Below are 19,871 nucleotides of genomic sequence, written 5' to 3' on the forward strand. Positions count from 1 at the left end.
AATTGAGATTTATCTTTACAAAAGTTCTGCTTAATTTTTTTTGCTGCTCCAAAAATATTAGGCTACCTACAGGGACACCAATTTTTCAACAGGTGCTCGTTGCTTTTCTTAGGAGTTGTTGTTTTCCTCTGCTGCAACATCTACAGTATGTGCTTTGTTTTTCAAAATTAACCGGTAGTGCCTTTGACATTTTTTAAGTGATTGCAAAGCAAAGAATTGTCCAAAAAGCCTGAGTCCATTTTTATTTCTAAATTAGAGTGTTCAGATGTGTGCCGCATGTCTTTCAGAGTGTCTGATCTGGAAAGAAGAGAGAAAAGTGCATCAGAGCTCATTGAAAAGTTGCTCAAGAGTCTTGAGGTCACTGTCTAATTGTAAAGGGTATGACAGGATGATGAGGGGGCGACAGACTATCAGAAAGGGATCAAACAAACATCTGACCCCATATACCATTAGTGGCATACTTAATCTCTTAATGAGATGGAAGGTATCTATTTGTCTTGCAGGTTCTCCACCCACTTGCCCCCTCCTGTGATTAGTTTGAGACAGCTGTCTAATTATCTCTGCTATCTCTATTTGAACCAAGAGCATTTAAAATCAATCCAGTTCTTGGCCTGTGCCAGCTTCTCATTCCCAATCCCTCCCTTCATCAGGCATCAGTTAGACCTCCATCCGATTTGGCAAAAACGAAAACAACAAATGAGTACAAATGAAATGGCAAAAAATGGCAATACTTTGTAAGATTATTTTACATGCTGGGTTAACATATTGAAAAACAGTAAGCCAGATTTTACTAACTTGATGCAAACAGGTCCCCAGGTGAAAGCATACCTAACATTTTCTTCTTTTTTTGCTAGAACAACCAAATCTCAGATATTTGCATGGATATTTAAATCTGTGAATAAGCTGACCTACGTAGGATATGTATCGTAGGATACTAAGGATATGCATGCCTTCAGTGTTGTTTTAGCTTTAGTCGGCACAGAAGAGTCTTGACGTGCAATCTCCTTTACCAGTAAACACAGGAATAGTTTTGAACAGTCTTTTGTTTGATTCTTTTTATAGAAATTCACTTGATGAGCCCTGTATTCTCTGTTGATGTGTTCATACAAAAAAAGTGTAGCAGGGACTTCTGAAAGGTTTCTATTAAGCCAGTTTAATACAGAGTAAGCCCCTTTTCAGGTTTCATCATAATGAAGAAAACATCTCGGCCAATGAAAGAAAGTCCTTCACATGTCTTCCACAAATTGTGGGGTTAAACGTATCCATTGTGCAAGCAAATGACTTGATTTCTCTTTACAGTCTTATAGGTTTTCTAATGGTTGTTTTTGTGTCGTCTACTGTGTCTAACTAGTATTTCCTTGGTCCAACAGTAACGTCTTCCGTATCTGCTGCCCATTGCTATTTTATCATCTTGAGTCCCATAATGATGCCCTTGTTCTTCCTAGCATACATCTTTTCCACATCTTCTTTGGATCATGTGTAGTTTTCAGATGTCAGTTTGATAATAAATGCACCAGAATGGCTTAAGACTTCCTTTTTAGAATCTTAAAGACAATTTCTCTTTTGAAACCATACTTTATTTTCAAAAAGTATTCTAGCCCAGATTTGTTTGTGCTTTATATTTTTCTCTACTTGGTTGATCATATTTATTTATATTTCCCCAAAAAGTGAAGATTTCCTAAAATGTTGTATTTTTCTTTAAGTTCAGCTTAAAAGGCCTACATTATTGCCTGTTTCCTGTACTTTTAGGAACTTGTAATTGCAGTTCTTCTGGCTTTGCAGGTATAATTATGTTGCTTTTTGTTCCTGGTTTGTAACTTGACTGCATTGTACTCAAGGATCCTATGTCTTTGTAATTCTGTAAAGCACTCTGAAGTGCTTTGGCATTAAGCATGTTGTACAACACAAAGCATTTGTTTCCATGCTGTGTCTCATTAAAAATTATAAATTAAACTTGTACCTTATTTTAATTTTCTTATTCATTTATATTTAAAGGTTATTTTAGCAAGCATTAGGTACTCTCGTCTGCAAATGTTCAATTTGGTACTGTAAGTTCTTATGGAACAAAAGAATATACCACTTTACATAACACTAAAACATTATACTGCACTGCATTTCAGTATATTGATATTCAATGATCAATAGAAGTGTGAGTTGTCATGCATTTGGAGAAGATAAAGCTGTAGTTATCATTGTTTTCAAATTGTTTTTCCCTATTTTGCTAAAGCAACACTAAGAAGACCAGTTTAAAAAAAACAGTCGGAGACAGCTTATGTTGAAGGTTACTTTAGTTTACACGAGCTGCTCAAGTGAAAATATTTTGAAAAAAGTGGTTCATAAAGTAAATTAAGCCACCCCAGAAAGTTTGTTTCAAAGATCATAAAAATAGAATTGCTATAACTACCTAGATCTTCACTTGAACAGATAACACCTATGTCTAATGGCTTTAATTCATCTGTTAAAATGAATCCATTTACCATGTAGAAGAAAAACAAATGAGAGAAATACACTTTGTTGAAGCAAACTCTTGCATTATTGATACACCACGCTTGGTGAGCAGAGTGAGAAAGTTGAATTGGCTTTTTTTTTTGTCAGAGCTTCAGTAAGTTTCTAAGTTTTTAAGGCAGCTATTAAAATTAAACAGGGCCTGGTGAATGCTGATTGTTGACAGCATTTTCTTGTCTTTCAGCCACCAATTTGTTTCCTGTCTCCTTCAATAGTGATTGAGAGTCCTCTCTAGTCTGTTCACCATTTCTCTTGGGACAGAAAAAATAACAAGTGGAGAAAAAATACATATATCTTTGTTTCTTGCTGGTGTAGCCTGAGACAAGTTTAATTAACTGTACTGTGTGCCTTGCCTGTAAAGGTACTAATGTTAAAGGCTTTTTCAATAAAGATATGACAAAGCAAATCTTTAGTATTGTGATGACATAAAATGTTTGGATGGCTTTATAATGTGTCTCATTATGGACAAGGTATTTCTATTTGTATCTATATGATACTAATTAATGGTGTTTTCATTAGAAATTTGTTTTAAAAACTCTGCTTGTTTCCCTCTTTCTTTTCATACAGCTGCCTCATCGACGAGTGACCTTCTCTACAGCCAATCAAGCTCAGGATCTCCAGGATCCCTCCCAGCACAATTACTATGACAGCGGGTTGGAGGAATCGGAGACTCCAAGCAGCAAGTCCTCCTCAGGGCCTCGGATTGGACCACTGGCTCTCCCAGAGGACCACTATGAGAGAACCACCCCTGATGGCAGTATTGGCGAAATGGAGCACCCTGAAAACGGTAAGGTCAACATTTTCAACTCAAGTGTGCCACCTTATATCATAGTTAGAGCCGGACACGTACATTGCTTAGTGCAGTATGTAGTGTAGCAGCAATAGTCACTCTAGTATTGAGCATTAATTAATTTGAGTAAGATTAAAGATGTGCTTATTAAAAATATTTTCACTGAGAACAAACAAGGAGAAGGGGAACCTTTTATAGAGGCGCTTCTTATTCAAATTCATCTCTTCGGCACTCAGGTTCTGAAGAATTATAAGTGATAAACCTCTGATAGCAAGATAAAAAGAGTAGTAATGACATTAAAACAATGAGCCAAAGCAGATTTTGCTCGGTTACTTTGACAATCATTTAATTAGACTAACTAATCATCCTTAAGTGTAAAAAAAATGGAGTGGTTAAAGCTTTGTAGAGTTCCTATTCCTATTTAAATACACTTATTCTGCTCTCACATTTTGATGAACAATGAGTGGTATACCTCTGAAAGCTAGACAAAAATGTAACACTGGTATAAAGAAAAAAAAAGATAAAAGGAGATTTTTCTTTTGTGATTTTGCTTAAAGATCCTTTAATTAGACTCATAATTCATCCTTAATTAAATATCTTCTGATCTGCCTCACAAGCAGAACTAGGTGTGAGGGGTTATTTTACAGAAGAAGCTGTCTTTCAAGCTTGGTTGAAACTCATTGTGTTCACAGTGATCCGTGTGGGTGCTGTGCGATTGTTTATAGCTTTCAGTATTGCTCAACAGTGCTAAAAAGCATCCAATCACATTTTTAAGTCTTAATGATATTGCCACAGAAGTACACAAATTAAAACTTGGAATTAATGAAGCATGTAGACAAATTAATCCCTGTGTATTGACGTCTGTGCAAACAGCAATGCATAACTTTAGTTAGGTACTGTAGCTGAACACAAGGAATGTTATGGAAGCAGTTCAAGGAGTGGAAAGTTCCAAAATACTGCCAGTAGGATTGCTTGGTCATGGTTATTTTTGCTGTGTTTCGAAAGATCTTACTTGTTCCTAGAATATGTAAGTTTTTTAGGATTTTTTTTTAAAAAGTGAAAATGGCAAACAGTATCCTCAAAGAAATGTATAGGGATATTAACCTTTTGATTTAAACTGTGATAATCTTTCAGAAATAAAAATACATGATACTTTTTGTCCTGATTTTCTTCCATTATTTTGGTTTAGCTTTTGTGTACTGACGTGGAGAAAAAGAAATATGTAATGTATAAAAAGGAGAAAGAACAATAGAGCAGCAAGGATCTAATCAGATCTGAAAATCCAACTAAATGCTAAGATTGTCCCTTCCAATCAGGATGAGAAGCGAAGAAAAACCCTGAAACTGCTCCATATCAGTTGTTTTGTATAGATCTCACGTATGGCATCTGTAAAGACAATTACTGTACTCGCACTGTGTAGCCTGGGGCCAATTCCTCCATCTGGAGGAAAAAAATACTTGTGTTCTTCCTTTGATTCCTACGGATCATACACAGTCCCTTGTGTGTAGGAAGGAGGTCGCAGTTAGGGGGAGTTCTTCCACACAGCGGCTGAACTCATTTGCCTGCAGGTATTTCCTTAGGAAGTGGTGGTGTGGGTGTGAGGTATACAGAGCCCACATGCTAAATTGATGTTGATGGAGTTGGGCCTTTTTCTGTGGAAGAATAAAACATTGTTTTTGTAAATTAGCTTTCCTTTCTTTCAGTAATCCTAGGAGTTTATTGCACATTCAGACATTTACTAATCTTTTTCTTATCTGGTCTCACTATGGAATTTCTGTGTAGACAGCTCACTTGTTCACCAGTGTTGAGACATTTTCATGTGGGTAATTTGTTGCAATGTTAGTAATATTTACTGACAGCAGCATTACCACCTTCTAGCCTGATCTTCTAGGATCTCTAGGTTAAACAAGGATGGGCCTGGCAGTACTGGGTTGTGAAATCTCCGGGGAGAAGTTGCTGTTGTAAGTGGTGTGAGTGAGCCAGTAGGTGGCACTGTTTCCACTGGACCAAAATTTGCAAAACCAATACCTGAGTATGGTGAACATGGAGACTGCTGAAGGAGTTACTATCCTTTCCATTAAAGTGAAGTCCTGACTACATGGTTATTAAAGGTCTCATGGTACAGTTTTTAAGAGCAGAGGTGCTCAATACTACTTTGTGGTTAAATTCCACTCTGGTTTTATACCATTTGATCAATCTAAACTTCCCCCTCTAGTTTCTCACGTCTCTACCTGACCTGTCATGTGGTGGTTACTGTAGTAGTTGTTGTTGATTGCACACAGCAGCATTAGCACCTTGAAACCTGATCCCATTAGATCTCAGAAGTTGATCAACACCCCTACTCTTACTCTGGTTTCTCTTACTAAGCATCCCTGCATGCTCATAAATCTGGGAGCATATTGTTTCCAGCAAGGAACCTCTGAAAGAGGCTTCTTTTGAAGGATGGGTGGTTACTGCAGTCTTACGTAACTACCAGTCTTAAATCACAGACCATTACAGTGCGATTGAAGAGCAAAGGAGCTTTATATTATGCCAGTGTTGGAAAAGAGAGCCTCATAATGAGAGTGGTGCATACAGCAGTTATAAATCAGCTGGGTGTCAGAAAACACAGTCTCACAGTGCTGGCTAAGGATGCTAATCATTAAAACAGGGAAAAAACAGAGACCAAAGCACCTAATTGAATTCAGTCATGAAGTCAATCAGGAGGTAGTTATGAGATTATTCCAGTTACATTAAGATTAAGAGCTCATTACAGACAGAACAATTCAGAATTGTGGAACAAAACTTGAGCCTTTTTCTGTTTTTTCTTTTTTCTTTTTTTTTTCCCTTCCCTTTAAATTGAATAAAGCTTCCCAGATAATGGAGTGTAATTCCATTAGTCCTGCATATGATCCTCCTTGTGGCAGATCTCAGTTCTTCCTCCAGACACCCTTTTCCCTTCCCTAATTGCCCAATTTCCTGCACATAATAGAAATGGATCAGTTTAGTTTTCCAATGCAGGCCCTGTTATTTAGGCAGCTACTTAAATCAAGAAAGGTCACATGGTACTGTTGAGCAATTGGTAACTTCAGTTTATGAATGATGAGTGTTCTGTTTTTCATCCAAATAGGCCGATGCAGCCCGCAAGACATAATGCATCTTGATATAATGTAATTATAGCACATTGTGTGCGGAAGCATGTGAAAAGCATTACAAAAAATAAAAGGCAGGGAGCAACTCATCCTAGAATGTACATGCTTTTCCATTTAAAGTAATGTGACACTGAAATATGTTTATTTGCATATCACCATTCAGTCATTCAGCAATTGGCACTTAAAGTTGGGTGTATCTGGGCTCACTTAGTGGCGATTAAGGGGAGAAGAGCAAAAAAGCTTCAAACTCCGAAGAACGCTCACTTTAAATTGTGGTAAAGAACATTTTTAAGAAAATAGGGTTTGTGAACTGTAATGGGATGTGATATAGTTATTAGTATTCCCAATCCCCTTGGTGTCATCCTGTTTTGGGGTCCGCTTTGCAAAATACTAGGAATTCAGCCCTCACCTTTCATCATTGACTGCGAAGGATAACGTTTTCAGATGGCTGGGCACATTTTGAAAGTCTAGCTGTTTGGCTAGAGAGAGGTGTAGATGAAAATATATAGCAATAAAATATACATTTAATTATAATAAAAAGAAATATAAAGTCATCCTTGTATTTATCTTTTTTAGCATTGTCCCTGAATAAGGTGCAAGCCTGACCCCGTACAGTATGTACTGTATGTTAATCATTACGGCTTGTTGTGGCAAATGAAATACATGGCCTTGTGTGTGGAAGCTTGTATTTTCATGAGTTTAGCATTGCATCTTAATCTGCAGTTCCTTTCAGTCAGTCTGCTGATTTTATCAAGGTGTCTTAGGATGTACGCAATTTACTCCATTTTACTGTAATATCTTGAATGCTTAATTCTATGACACCTGCCTATGATCATTAGTGCTCCTTGGCAAAAACAACCAAGACATTTATATGGGAGTTAGAACAATATGTATTAAACTCTTGGTAGTTGAAAAAAAGATAATGATAAGTTACTCCAATGCTGAAAAAAGAAAGCTGTAGCTCTGCTTATTATTACTTTCCAAATATTTTAAATATTGAGATGTGGTATCTTCCTGCAGATTGCATTGGTTAATTGCTCTTGTAAGTTGTAAGAAAAAGGCATCATAAATAACCTTGCGCTCTGTGTAGAGTACATTTATAGATGATTATGAGGCACTGAAACAATCTCTGTTGTCAAGATTAAGCCTTCTAAATTTATTGTGCTGAACATTCACATAGGACTCCACACCTACGAAGCCTGCTTAATAACAATGGTTGTTTTCTTGGCAGTTTTAGTGTAAACTAAAAATCTAAAATTGAATTATACGTCACAGATCCCTTTTTGTGGAAGAAAAAGAAGGATCTCAAAGAAGGACTTTGAAGAAGAAGCTTTTTAGCCAACAATCATGATTTTCAAATCTGTTTTTGTAAATAATCTCTTTATATAATGTAGTACATATTTATGGTTTGTGCAAATCACTAACTGGGGGCTTTGCAGTGTTTTGCATATGTAGTTATTGCAAAGCATATTTGAAACTTCTTGCTTGTAGATTGTCTTCTGAACATAAGTGAAAAACTAAACTAGTACCACCTCCTACAAGTTTTCCCTGAAGTAAGATCTGTATTTCTGCAGGGTTGGCATGGGTTCTCATAATGATTTTGGCAAATGGAAAAACAAAACAAATGAACACAGAACATCTGTGCTATTGTCGCAGTGCATTTCTCATTTTGTTAAGAAAAACGGCTGTTTAAATATCAAGTATGGTGCCATTTTACGAGACTATAGCTTCACAAAATGTGTAATTGGCAGGTTTGTATAGCCTGTTTTCCAAATTAAAAACATTATGGAAAACAGACCCCTCAGTATTCAAATGATGAAATAGGAACTTTCAATTGGGATTTTCCATCTCTAACAATACACCCTTTGCTGGTTAAAATCAAAACTTGGGTTTAGTGAACTTGTTTCATTAAATAACAGCTGGTCATTTTAAACCTGTACTAAAAAACATCAGCAGAGGACAGATCGCTACTGATGTTTCCTAGTTATTTCCAGCACAATGTACCTTCTAAAAACATATTTCAAACTGAATGGGAGGAAATGAAGTGAATCCCTTCTAGACACAATGCCTGTGTAATGGACTATTTTTCTAGCATTGTGTAATGCTAATTTGCTTCACACGTCCACTTCCTGTTGAGCTGTTGTCTTCTGGGATCTGATTTTTCACAGAATCTCACAGAACAAATTGTGTATTTCAGTGCTGAAGAAATGTGAATGAAATAAATGTCTCGAATAAAATGCACATACAGTATTTACCTATTACTTTTTTTTTGTTTGCTGGTTTTAAAATCTGCATTGAGGGGTCTCAGCCTTTCCAGACTTTGTCTGCTCCTTTTTCTTTGTGCAAAAGAAAACGTCAAAGTCTAACAGTACATAGTTAGATGCTGATCAAAAAAGATAAGTTCTCACCTGGACTGGGAATAGAATACTCTTCTGAGTAGACACAGTGGTTAATAGAACACTGCCTCTTGTGTGAATACCAATTACTACAGGCTTACATCACAATCAATTTTTTTACATCTTCAGAAAAAAAAAACGCAAAAATAAAGCAGTAGAAGCTTGGTTCTGCTTCAGCAGTGCTAAGACAGACATGTTCTTTGCTTGCGCTGCAGGAGAAGGCAATGCAAATGCTTTGTGCTTCCATATTCCTTATGCTCCCCCCCTACCCCAACTCTTTTATGAACCTCTCGGGGGGTGGCTCTAGATTCTCGTTAAAATGAATACCAATGATGGTTTCTGGCGCTGGGTCAGTGCCTGGTTCCTTGCAGCTGTCAGGGTAGCAGAGAGCAGGCACAGAATCCCTTTGGAAATGCCCCTCGAAGAGTATAGAGTTTTGTCTCTGCAAAGGGAAGTGTTTTTCTGCTTCTCAACAGGTAACCGGCAGAAAATAAAAAAAATCGATCACATATCAGTATGCATCACAACTTATTGCAGCAGCCTACAATGCGGTGATCATTAAGTCTGCTGGCCATTAAGAAGATCATTGGAAATGCAGCCGCATGCCAAATAAGCTGTTAATCCATATTGTAAAAAGTGCTGCAGGAGTCTTTTGAAATACAACTATACATCTGCTAAGACTTAAAAAAACTATTCATTTGCTTTTTCGAATCTTTTATATTAGAGATAGTCCCTCCTTTTGCATCAATCTAGTTAACTATGTTCAACTACATTTTACCCTCCATGGCATTAATATTATATTATATTAACATTATTAAATATTAATAAGCACATTAATATTTCTAATTATTCTGTGCATAATAAATTATGATAATTTAAAATAGTATATACAGGTAGTGAACATAACAATTAAAACACCAATGTAAAGTCATTTAATGGGGCACTGGGCCACCATGTGGAGCCCGTACAGTCTGTGTGCACTGTGGCATAGTGTCTGCCATCAGCTGGAATTCTGCAGATGGGATGTTGCACCATTCTTTCATGAGAAAGTCAGTCAACTCACTCCTAGTTGATGGAGGTGGAAAAGGCTATCTCTGGTGTCATTCCAGAATATCCCATAAATGCTCAGCTGGTTTCAGATCTGGTGGCTGTTTGATGTATCCATCAAACCACTGGGCAACTACAGATGCTCTTTGTAAGTGGGCATTAACAGCTTAGAAGACACCCATCCCAGCAGGAAAGAAATGCTGCAACATAGTGTGAAGATGATCACTCGGAACTATTAAGCAGTGATTAGCATTGCCCTTGCCTTCTAATTTTACATCTCATTTACCCAGATATTTCCATTTTTTGCCCACTATCTGGAGCTCTCAAGGAAAAAGGATAAAGGCTTGTTTTGTACATGTTATTGTCCTTACTTATAATACTTCAGTTATGAGGGATTGGGAGTTAGAATACTGGGTAACAAAGTTCTTTATAGTTGAGTAGAAATAAAACACAAATCCTGGCCTTCATTGTAACATTTTTGCAGTACTTCATTTTTTTAACAATACTTTTGCTTGTCAGTAGGTGCAGTGCACACAAAACATGTAATTTTATTTTTAAAGAGCATGTTTACTGCCTAACATCCATTATCATCTTTATATTGCACTAAGTGTTTCACTGGCAGCATATCGTAAACATCTTATATTTATGAAGGGAGGACATTCTTGAAAATAACTATCTTCAGTGTGCATGCACCTCCTTAATTAGCTGATAAAAATGCACAGACATCAGGGAAAAGTATGTGGGTTTAAGTGCTGCCTTTTCCTTCCAAATAGTGAATTCTGCTTGGCAGGCTTTAAGATACTTGTGCTAAAACAGCTAAGCTTGGTGACGTGGTGTAACCCAATCCTTTGAGCTGACTGATGGCTGATCAAGTGTCTGCTGGAAAGGATGACCTTCTGGTTCATTTTGCTGATGCAGGAATGAGCCATGGCACTGTGCTGCCTTGAAAAACAACCCTACCTTTGAACATTGCGTCTTCTCATAGCAAGGCTCAGTTCTTTTGTGTTTGCAGTAATTTCTTTTTACTTCAGAAAACGTTTCTGCTGGTTATTTTGATTAAATGTTAGCATCTTTGTTACCTTAACCTGGAGAGCCTGTTTTGCTGTTTTGCTAGACCAAACTGCCCCTTAACCTTCTCAAAAACATAAATAAATGTAATAGCTTCATCCAGCTATAAAGCAAGAGCACATAGGTTCATCTTCTGGCTTATTTCGGTACATTGAAATAAATGTCTAGCGAAATAAATTTTAAACATTACAGATCTAATTAAATAAACCTGAAAGCCATGCCTTCCTAACATTTACTTACACTAAGGTGGTCAAAATAGTAATAATAATTAATAATATTTTTTAGTATTTGTATTCATTCCATGGTATCCCAAAGCAATTCACATACAGGTGAGGACCCACCTCATCCACCAGGAAGTGTAGCACCCACATAAATGTTTTATATATGCATGGTTCATTTTGCTTTGGAAGCACTCATGCAGAGTATTTACTGACTATTCTTAGGAGGATGTTGACTCCCACTGTCTCTCCCAGGTCTGGAAGGGAATTTATTTAGCCTTCTACTGTTGTTTATTTCCCCTTATCGGCAATACCTTGCTGCACTCCTGTCTTGGTGAGTAAAGACCCCTGGTCTGTTCCAGCCTCCCTCAAAGTTACAGCAGTAAATTGTCCTGCTGCAGGCAAAACTGCTGTGTGATGTACAATGGGAGTGATTGTGCTGAGTTCTGCATTTCTCATGGCTTAGTGGCAGCAGGAATGCAGTCTTTACAGGGGTTTGTCTGCTGGTCACACCCAACTAAGTTTCATAAGATGGATACCAGTGTATGGTATTTATCTTTTAGCTAATTTTAGCCACATAAATGTGAATCTAAGCCACTTCTAGGAGCTGTGAAACAAAGAGAAGCATCTACAACACTTAATTTCGGTTCCACTGGAAATTCAGCAGTAAAGCGTCATTTAAATTTCAGCTTGAGTACTTGATCCTGTTGGAATGTAGCCTGCCCCTAGCACAAAGCAGACCATACAGCAGAAGCTCAAAAGCTGAAATAAAATTGGCCACACATTGAGTAACAACAAAGTGTGTCCAACAAGTATTCATGGTCCTCCGCATGCTCCTTATTCCTGTTTGCTGTAATAGGGTTGGCTAACTTGTTCCTTTTGAGCTGAAGAAGTGACCCATTGTGAATAATCATTAAGGAAACATAACCTTGACTCTGCAGTACCACTTTTAAGAACACTAGATCAGTTTACATGAGTCGTTTTTCTCACGTGAGTCAGCAATGTGTGTGCATGAGTGGGATGAAAATGTGTGACACAACTCAAAAAGCAGCTTGAGTACTTTCATGGGAATTGACATTTCACATGAAATATAGGGAAATGCTGATGAAACGAATGATTATCTATAACTCTAAATACTGGTTTCATGTAAAAAAGCTAGTCATATTTGCTAATCAGTGTGTTCAGTTTGTCATCATTAAATCCATTGGAATCTAAAAGTAATCATGGACCAAAGATTACAGCAGATAATCTTATGTTGGTAATATATTTTCTTATTGGACCAATATACAGTACCAACTAGCCTGTGTCTGTCTACCTTAAGACTATGTTTTGACTTTTACTATTGTCAATTCATTTTCTCACTGCTTAGTCATGTGAGGGTCATGGTGGTAACAGGCTATGCAGGGCAGACCAGACTTCCCTTTCCCCATCTATAGTCGCCAGCTCCTCCTGGGGGATTCCTATGTACTTCCAGGCCAGCTGAGAGATATAATCCCTCCAGCATGTCCCAGGCCTGCCTAAGAGCCACATTAATTGGCCATTTGCTCAAAGTTCCTTTCAGATCCTTCTTGGCTTTCTGCCCAGTTCCAAACAACCATGAAGATGGAGCCCAGCAGCCCTACAGAGAAACCTCATTTCTGCTGCTTGCACCTGCAGTCTCATTCTTTTGGGCACCACACAAAGCTTGTGACCATACTCTAGGTGAGAATGGAGACATGGACCAAGCAGAAAACCGAAAGCTTTGTCTGGAATCTCAGCTCCTGCTTCACCTGCCTCAGTTCAGCACAGCGTCCACATGACTGCAGCTGCTGTACCAATCTGTTGTCAATCTCACGGTCCTCTCTACCCTCACTTGTGAACAATTAGTACTATTGCTAAGTACAATTTATTTTTCTTCCAAAGATGCTAAATTATTATTAGAAGTTGCTTAGTTGTTAACAATGTATTGGGGAAAAAAAACAGGTGCAGTCAGCAAAACAGAGCTGTTAACATTTATAATCTCTCATGAAACAGGTATCTGTACATGTAAGCACTATCAGAATATTATCTCCCCTCTTTATTTGTTTGATGTCCACGGAAAAGTATGTTTCTGAGTAAAATGATCTTTATATTTAAAAACCAAAAGGTACCAAGTCCAAGTTTATTTCAACAATTAAAATGCATTCTCTTGTACTGGACAATAAGTGTGATATTCACAAACACAACTTTCCAGTGACTACAGCAACAAATCTTTTGTTGTGCCCTTTGTAATTTGATCATTTTAACAGCTTGCAAGGAGTGAAGCTTATTGAATCATAGTCATTACATGATCATCCTAATGCAATGCAGTGATATGTACAATGTGGCCTAATCTTTGACATAGCTCCTTCGATCTAGAGAGCATTGATTGATGAAAGTGTTAAAGCTGAAATAGATTTGCATTTCTCTAACCTCAGGGTAGAACTATTCCAGAACAAAACTATTCCGCAGCTGCATGGCAAAAATGATCATAGATGGTATAAGGGCAAAAGCTCAGATTTAGAAATCAAAGCTATTTTGACAACCCAGTGCAAAGGAAATGTGAAAATTAAAGAAGGCAGGAGATGTACTGTACTTTCATTAGTGGACCTGCTTTAAGGAAAATGGTTAAAAGCACAGGAAAGTAGTACACTGCATGCTTTGTCTATTAGTTCCTTCTCCACTGCCAGCTTCTAACCATCAAGGGATTGATTTTTGTCCTCCTGAGTCCTCAGGGTGGGTGGGAGGAAGCTGGAGCAACACCCTGCAATTAATGCTGAGAAGAGTACCTGGAAAAACATCAAAAATGAAAAAAACAACTAGACTGTCAGTGGGAGGTTTCAGCTGAATCACAGGCTAGTGGCCAAGTGCAAATGATTTTCAACCAGCCCATCCTGTTGACTTAGTGTACCAATATTCTGCATCAAAGTAATTTATTTAACCACACATGTCTCTAGGATTTTCTTTTGCTTCCATCTCTTTTAGATGGAATATGTTTTCTTTGAAAAAGGTAAAACATGAAAACATCTTCATGCATTCCGTGAATTTATTTCGCTGTGTGTGTAAAGCTTGTCTCTCTAGTTAAGAAATGATTTATTCTGTTCCAACCACAGATTATGCAGCACTTTTTTTCCAATACTCACTTTCTATTTTTGGCATAACTGCCTGCAATCATTTCACTCAATTGATTTTTATTTTTTTTCCCTGCAATTTTTTCTTCGTATTCTTAGGAGCCATGAGACACACATGATGTACCCATTGTTTAGGGGGTAAATACTCTTTTAGGTATATATATATATCTTTATATCGCATATGTTACAGGATCTATTTTACCCTTTTTCACAGACTTATATTCATTATTATTAACAATAAAAAGCATAACACTTTGATCATTTTAACATGCCTCCATATTGCAGGAATTAGGTGCTGAAGTTGCTTCATCATTAGGGTCATTTTAGCTTTGTTGGGAAATGGGAGTTATAGTAGCTATCAAAGGGAATAACATAATCTGTTGTTGCATAGTTTTAGCCAGTCCCTCTTGGATTTCTCACAGTGTTTATGTCCCAGGGAGGATGAAGGAGTTGCATGCAAAGGCAGGAAAAGTCTCCTGGGCCTGAGGGCTGCAGGTTCCCCCTTCAGGCTTGTCCACTGTTGTGTTTTTCATGGAGTCTACTGAGGCTGTTTTTTGCATAGGTCTCACTCCAGCCTGCTGCTTCACAGGAGGACAGTGGAGCTGAGAGCTCCATAGTAACGGGGCTCAGGACTGATTCTGATGTGCAATGTTTCCCATCTGACAGACCAATTAAAAAGGGATTTGAAAACACAGCAATACACAAATGAGCTTGGAAGTCCAGCTAGAGGTGCAGTGAGGTTAGCTCAGAATACTTAAATGAGGTGAGAAATTGTTAATGAAAGATTTAGTTAAAACCTCTCAAGGATGATACTTCCTTCACATAATTCACAGGACAGCACATCTCAAGGGCAAGATCCTTATCTAAAGCAAGATAAGATCACAAAACACCAAACCTAAAAAGACAAAAGTTGCACATAAAATGACTTGTTAACTTAGGTTACGGATGCACAGAATGTGTGTCTTAATCCAGTCAAGAAAAGAGTATTCAAAGTCCTGTGTGATGTCTCGCAGATGTTGCATAAAATTACTTTTAAATTCTGATTTTTTGCAGAAGATGGAAATTTTTGCTTGATTTCAATGTCTTCATGCAAGACTGATAAACTTCAGCAGAATCAGCCAAATATTTGGATAACTTGAAGTTTCTGTGGTAAGAGTATTTAAATTCTCAGCCAGTAAAAAAAAAAGAGGCAGCTACTGTGGTTGCACTGGAGAGCAATTATTTTAAAATCCTCAGATAGCAGGCATCCTCCATGTCGAGGAAACAGCTAAAGTAACTGTAAATATGGTAGGAAAATCTGAAAAATGTCATGTATTTAAAACTCTTAAAACTAAAAAAGTGAGTTCTATTCTCCTGACAGCTAAAAAAAATGTTTCCATGGATATCAAAAGACTGTAGGCATGGCAGCATAATCAGAAACATTCAATTTTCTTTGGTTTTACACAGCAATCTCTGCAATTTGTACATCATCCTGTTTTGCTATTGTTGAGTTGTTGTTTTTTTTGCAGATTATAAAAGGCTGCTTTTGTATAGTGCCAAAATACAAATATGTTAAAAAATTAAACTGTGACTCAGCTTACATTTTAGGATAAGTTTATCCATTCAGACATTTTTTTTTCTCTCAGTCTCTGAGTTTCTGATTAAATGCTGTTGTAGACCAAAACACTGAGCCCTTGATGAGAGACATAGGGAAAAGCTAATTTGTGGTCACATTTGAGAAAATGTATTTGTCATTGTTTTTCAAGAGGTATTTCATACCTTAATTTTTAAATTGCTTTACAATTTGTTTGAGGGAAGTGATGTGTGGCCTCGTTGGAGCTTCTGCTGGTTAAAATCATGCATGAACATCTACTTACTACTACTTACCCATCTTTTCCTACTGTTAAGTCTCAGAAATTAGATTCTCTGCTTCTTGGTCCACACGAAGAGAAATATCATGTACTTTTTCTGATGAGTCTGCTTTTCTTATATTTTTGAGTACTGTAAAATGAAAGTTTAATGACTTCATAGGACATATTTACTGGCTCTGTGGAAACTGCAGTGGCCTTCAAGGCATTGATGTTCCATGCACTTGTCAGGTGAGGATTGGAAAAGAGAGAGAACAATTGGAGGCCGAAACCTGGGTTCTTAACCTAGGGGTCGCGACGTAGTACCAGGGGGTCGCGCAATAGACATCATGGACAGAATCAACCAAAGGTTAACACACACACTAGGGCAGTAAACGGGACACGTAAAATGGAACACGTACAGTATGCCGGGTCAGGTTGGTTATACATCAAAGGACAATAACAGAGGTAAACAATTAACTATTATATACACCTGCATGGTTAAGACTATTTACATTAGCAGGGTGACTTAGTGGTCACTCTGTGAGCCCACAGACCCTCCCCCAGCTACAATTCCCAGCATGCTCTGCAGTGCACCCAGCGAGGGTGCTATATTAATTTCTATTGGGTGGGCCACAATTGTATTTATATTTGTAGCACTTTTTTCTTTTGCGCAAGGTAGTTGTGATTAGCATAGCAATGGAGCATTTTTTAATAGATGGCACAGCAGAAAACTCCAAACAGAAAAAAACTTAGAAAACGAGAAATACGACATGTTTTTTTAAGAAAGCTACAGGAGCTAAGAGGCGAACAATCTACCATCCAAAAAGCCACAACTGTGAACCAGAAGGCACTTCAGGCTCCATCCATCATAGCTAACTAGATTGCCAAAACTGGGAAGCCACACACGTTAAGTGAGACTTTTTTCTTACTGAGCGCAAAGGAAACGGTTTCAATCATGTGTGGGGAAAAGCGCTCCAGAGCAGCTTGCATTGATAACAGTGTCAAACGATATCGTGTCTAACCGCATTGGGCGTACGGCAAGAGACGTGGAAGAGCAGGTGATCGCTAAGATAAAATCTAGTGTGTATTTTTCTTAACAACTTGACAAGACCACTGATGTCTCTGGAGATGCACAAATGCTTGTTTACGCCAGATTTGTCGAAGAGGGAGAAATCAACGAGGATTTTTTGTTCTGTCATCCTCTTCCTGAGCATGCCACTGGCGATCAACTTTTCGTTTTGCTGGACACATATGTACGTGAGCATGAAATCGACTGGAACAACTGTGTGGGAATCTGCTCAGACGGTGCATGAGCTATGACTGGCAAACAGTGGCAAAACACAGTACAGACCGTTTCTCTGTTCGCTTTGTGGACGCATTGCATGATTCATAGACAAACCCTCGTGGCTAAGAAAATGCCCCCCGAGCTCAAATAAGTAATGGATGAAGCTGTTCATACTGTAAATTCAATCAAGACCAGTGTAACAGGTGCATGACTTTTAAAGATTATTTCAAAAACTAAGCATAGGATGACTAGAGAGGCAGCCTTTTGCTACTACGCACCCAAACTGTGGAATAGTATTCCTAAAAATATTAGAGAGGCTGCCTCTGTGGATATTTTTAAATGGCAGCTCAAAACTTATTTTTTTACTCTGGCTTTTACTTGATTTTTCTTGTATAATGTCAGTGCTGTTTGTACTGTTTGTGCATGGTTCTTTTAATTTGTTATTGTTGCTTATTTTAAGTTGCTTAAAGTTTTTTTTACTTATTTTTTTGTAACAAGCACTTTGAGTTGCAAAACATTATATGAAAGGTACTATATAAATAAAAAACATTATTATTAAGTGAGTAGGCTTACAATTTTTAAATCTGTGTGTGTGTGAGGGGGGGTGCGAAATATTTTGAACCCCAAAAAAGGGTTGCACTCTGGAAAAAGTTAAAAAGGCCTAAACGATCAACTAGGCCAACAGGGAGATAAACAGGAAAGATGTTCATTATCATTAAGCCTGGCTATCTTTAAAGTGCATTTGGGTAAGAGAGCATTGAGGTATATCCTACTTGGAGTTCTTCTAGTTTCAAGCTAGAGCTCTCTTTAATTAAAGACTTTTAAGGGGATCAGATGTCAGGGGACCCCTGGATTTTACAAAAGCAATAACTAATTCAACTTGACCTGAAAATAATCCACTGTTTGCAAACTTTTAGTGTAGCAGTCCTTTATTAAAAGTGAGACTCTTTCAGGTATTTGCAGTCATTGTTTGTCTAAGATTTATTTAAATTAACACAGCAAATCCAAATGAAAGAGCACCCTACCTCTTTCACACTGTGGCTAATGCAAACACATTGAGAGTAATAAAAAGCAAAGAGACTGAACATCAAATACCATGTTGGTGATTGACTCAAAGAACAAATATTTGATTTGGCCTATAATGTTAGTTAAAATTCAGTGTATATTATGTTGTTTTAAAGTAAATTGTAAATTTGTCTTGTATCAAAATAGTAAAATAACTTGAATGTTGATGTTTTTCATTTTGTGAACATACCATTAATTAATTTATCGGTTTTGTTTGTTTGAATTAGAGCTGCTAGGATTGCTGGAGATGTGCAGAACAGTACCAGCTGACTGGTTGTAGCTAGGCTTGATATGCATTGATTGTGTTGTCATAATGCTAGAAAAGACAGATATCAGAAACACTGTTGAAAGATGAAGTCAGAAGCAGCTGCCGGCTTTGAAAATAAAGATGACACAAAGTAAAACAACAGCAGTTAGACTTCCTGCTTTCCTGAAAGAGCTTTTTCAAAAAAGATTAGTTCCTAGTCAAGTCAAGCGTTTTATAGCAGACTCTAGTGCAGGCAGACCACTGCTCTGCTAATTCTTTGCCAAGCTTCATGCTCTTTCTCCATTACAGAAAGGAGAAGTGTGGGCAGTTTCGTGGAGAAGTTGGACATGTTGTTAACAGAAGGCAATGACCCATGCAAAAACTCACTCCTCGGTCTTCGTACAAGCTTTTATCCTCACTGTCCACTCTCTTGCGCAAAACTGACAGCAGGAGAGATTGAGCAGAGAAGGCAAATGTGCAGGTAGCACTGAACCTCGCTCCCTGGGAAGACATTCAGGGAATGGGTGGGCGGCAGAAGATACGCCTGACATTGCAAATCAGTTTATCTGTCTGTCAAGCCATGCTTCTGCAATATTTCATATATGGAATTGGATGCTTTTTTATCTTCTAGCCATCCCTGTGCAGAAGATGTCTTTCATCTTTTGCATATTATAATGAGACACTGTGCACAATAACATTCCATGTTAAAATGTCACAGTCATGTGTGTATTCAATTGCAGAGCAAATGACAAACATGCATTTCCTGTTTTATATTTGAGTAGAACCCATCTGTTCACCTCTTTTATCTATGTAAATGTTTGTTCTAAAGGTGCTTCTCTAAAATCTGCATTATCTATGTGTCAATCTACATTTGGTAGATATTTTATTTGACATAAATGCCTCCTTTTAAAACGGGGTAAGTCTAAGCATGGAAGATGTTTGTGATGTCAACAAGCTCTCTGGCTTCTTGTTTGTTGTCAATAGAAGTAGACGAACCAATTGTTTGGATTCTTATGAAAAGAAATAGGCAGGACAAATGAGATTTAGTTGCCCATTTTGGATAAGGTCCTACTGGGGACCAGTCCAGCAAGTGGAGAGTTAAAAAGCTCAAGTTGAGCTGCTTATGTGGACATGACCCCAAAAGGTAATCCTGTAGGACTCA

General features: G+C 37.7%; 1 protein-coding gene across 2 annotated transcripts in view; it reads left to right on the forward strand.

The window, feature by feature from the left end:
- The window catches only part of LOC148821273 (protocadherin-1-like), a 174,087-nt gene that overhangs the window by 102,493 nt on the left and 51,723 nt on the right, over window positions 1-19,871 (forward strand). For both annotated transcript variants that reach the window (XM_088932056.1, XM_088932058.1), the window contains exon 4: window positions 3,073-3,292. In XM_088932056.1, the coding sequence (XP_088788182.1) occupies window positions 3,073-3,292 (220 nt within the window). The remainder of the gene's footprint in view (window positions 1-3,072; window positions 3,293-19,871) is intronic.

Source organism: Atractosteus spatula, chromosome 14 (assembly GCF_055471065.1).
Source record: "Atractosteus spatula isolate fAtrSpa1 chromosome 14, fAtrSpa1.hap1, whole genome shotgun sequence".
In the NCBI taxonomy this organism is placed as follows: Eukaryota; Metazoa; Chordata; class Actinopteri; order Semionotiformes; family Lepisosteidae; genus Atractosteus; species Atractosteus spatula.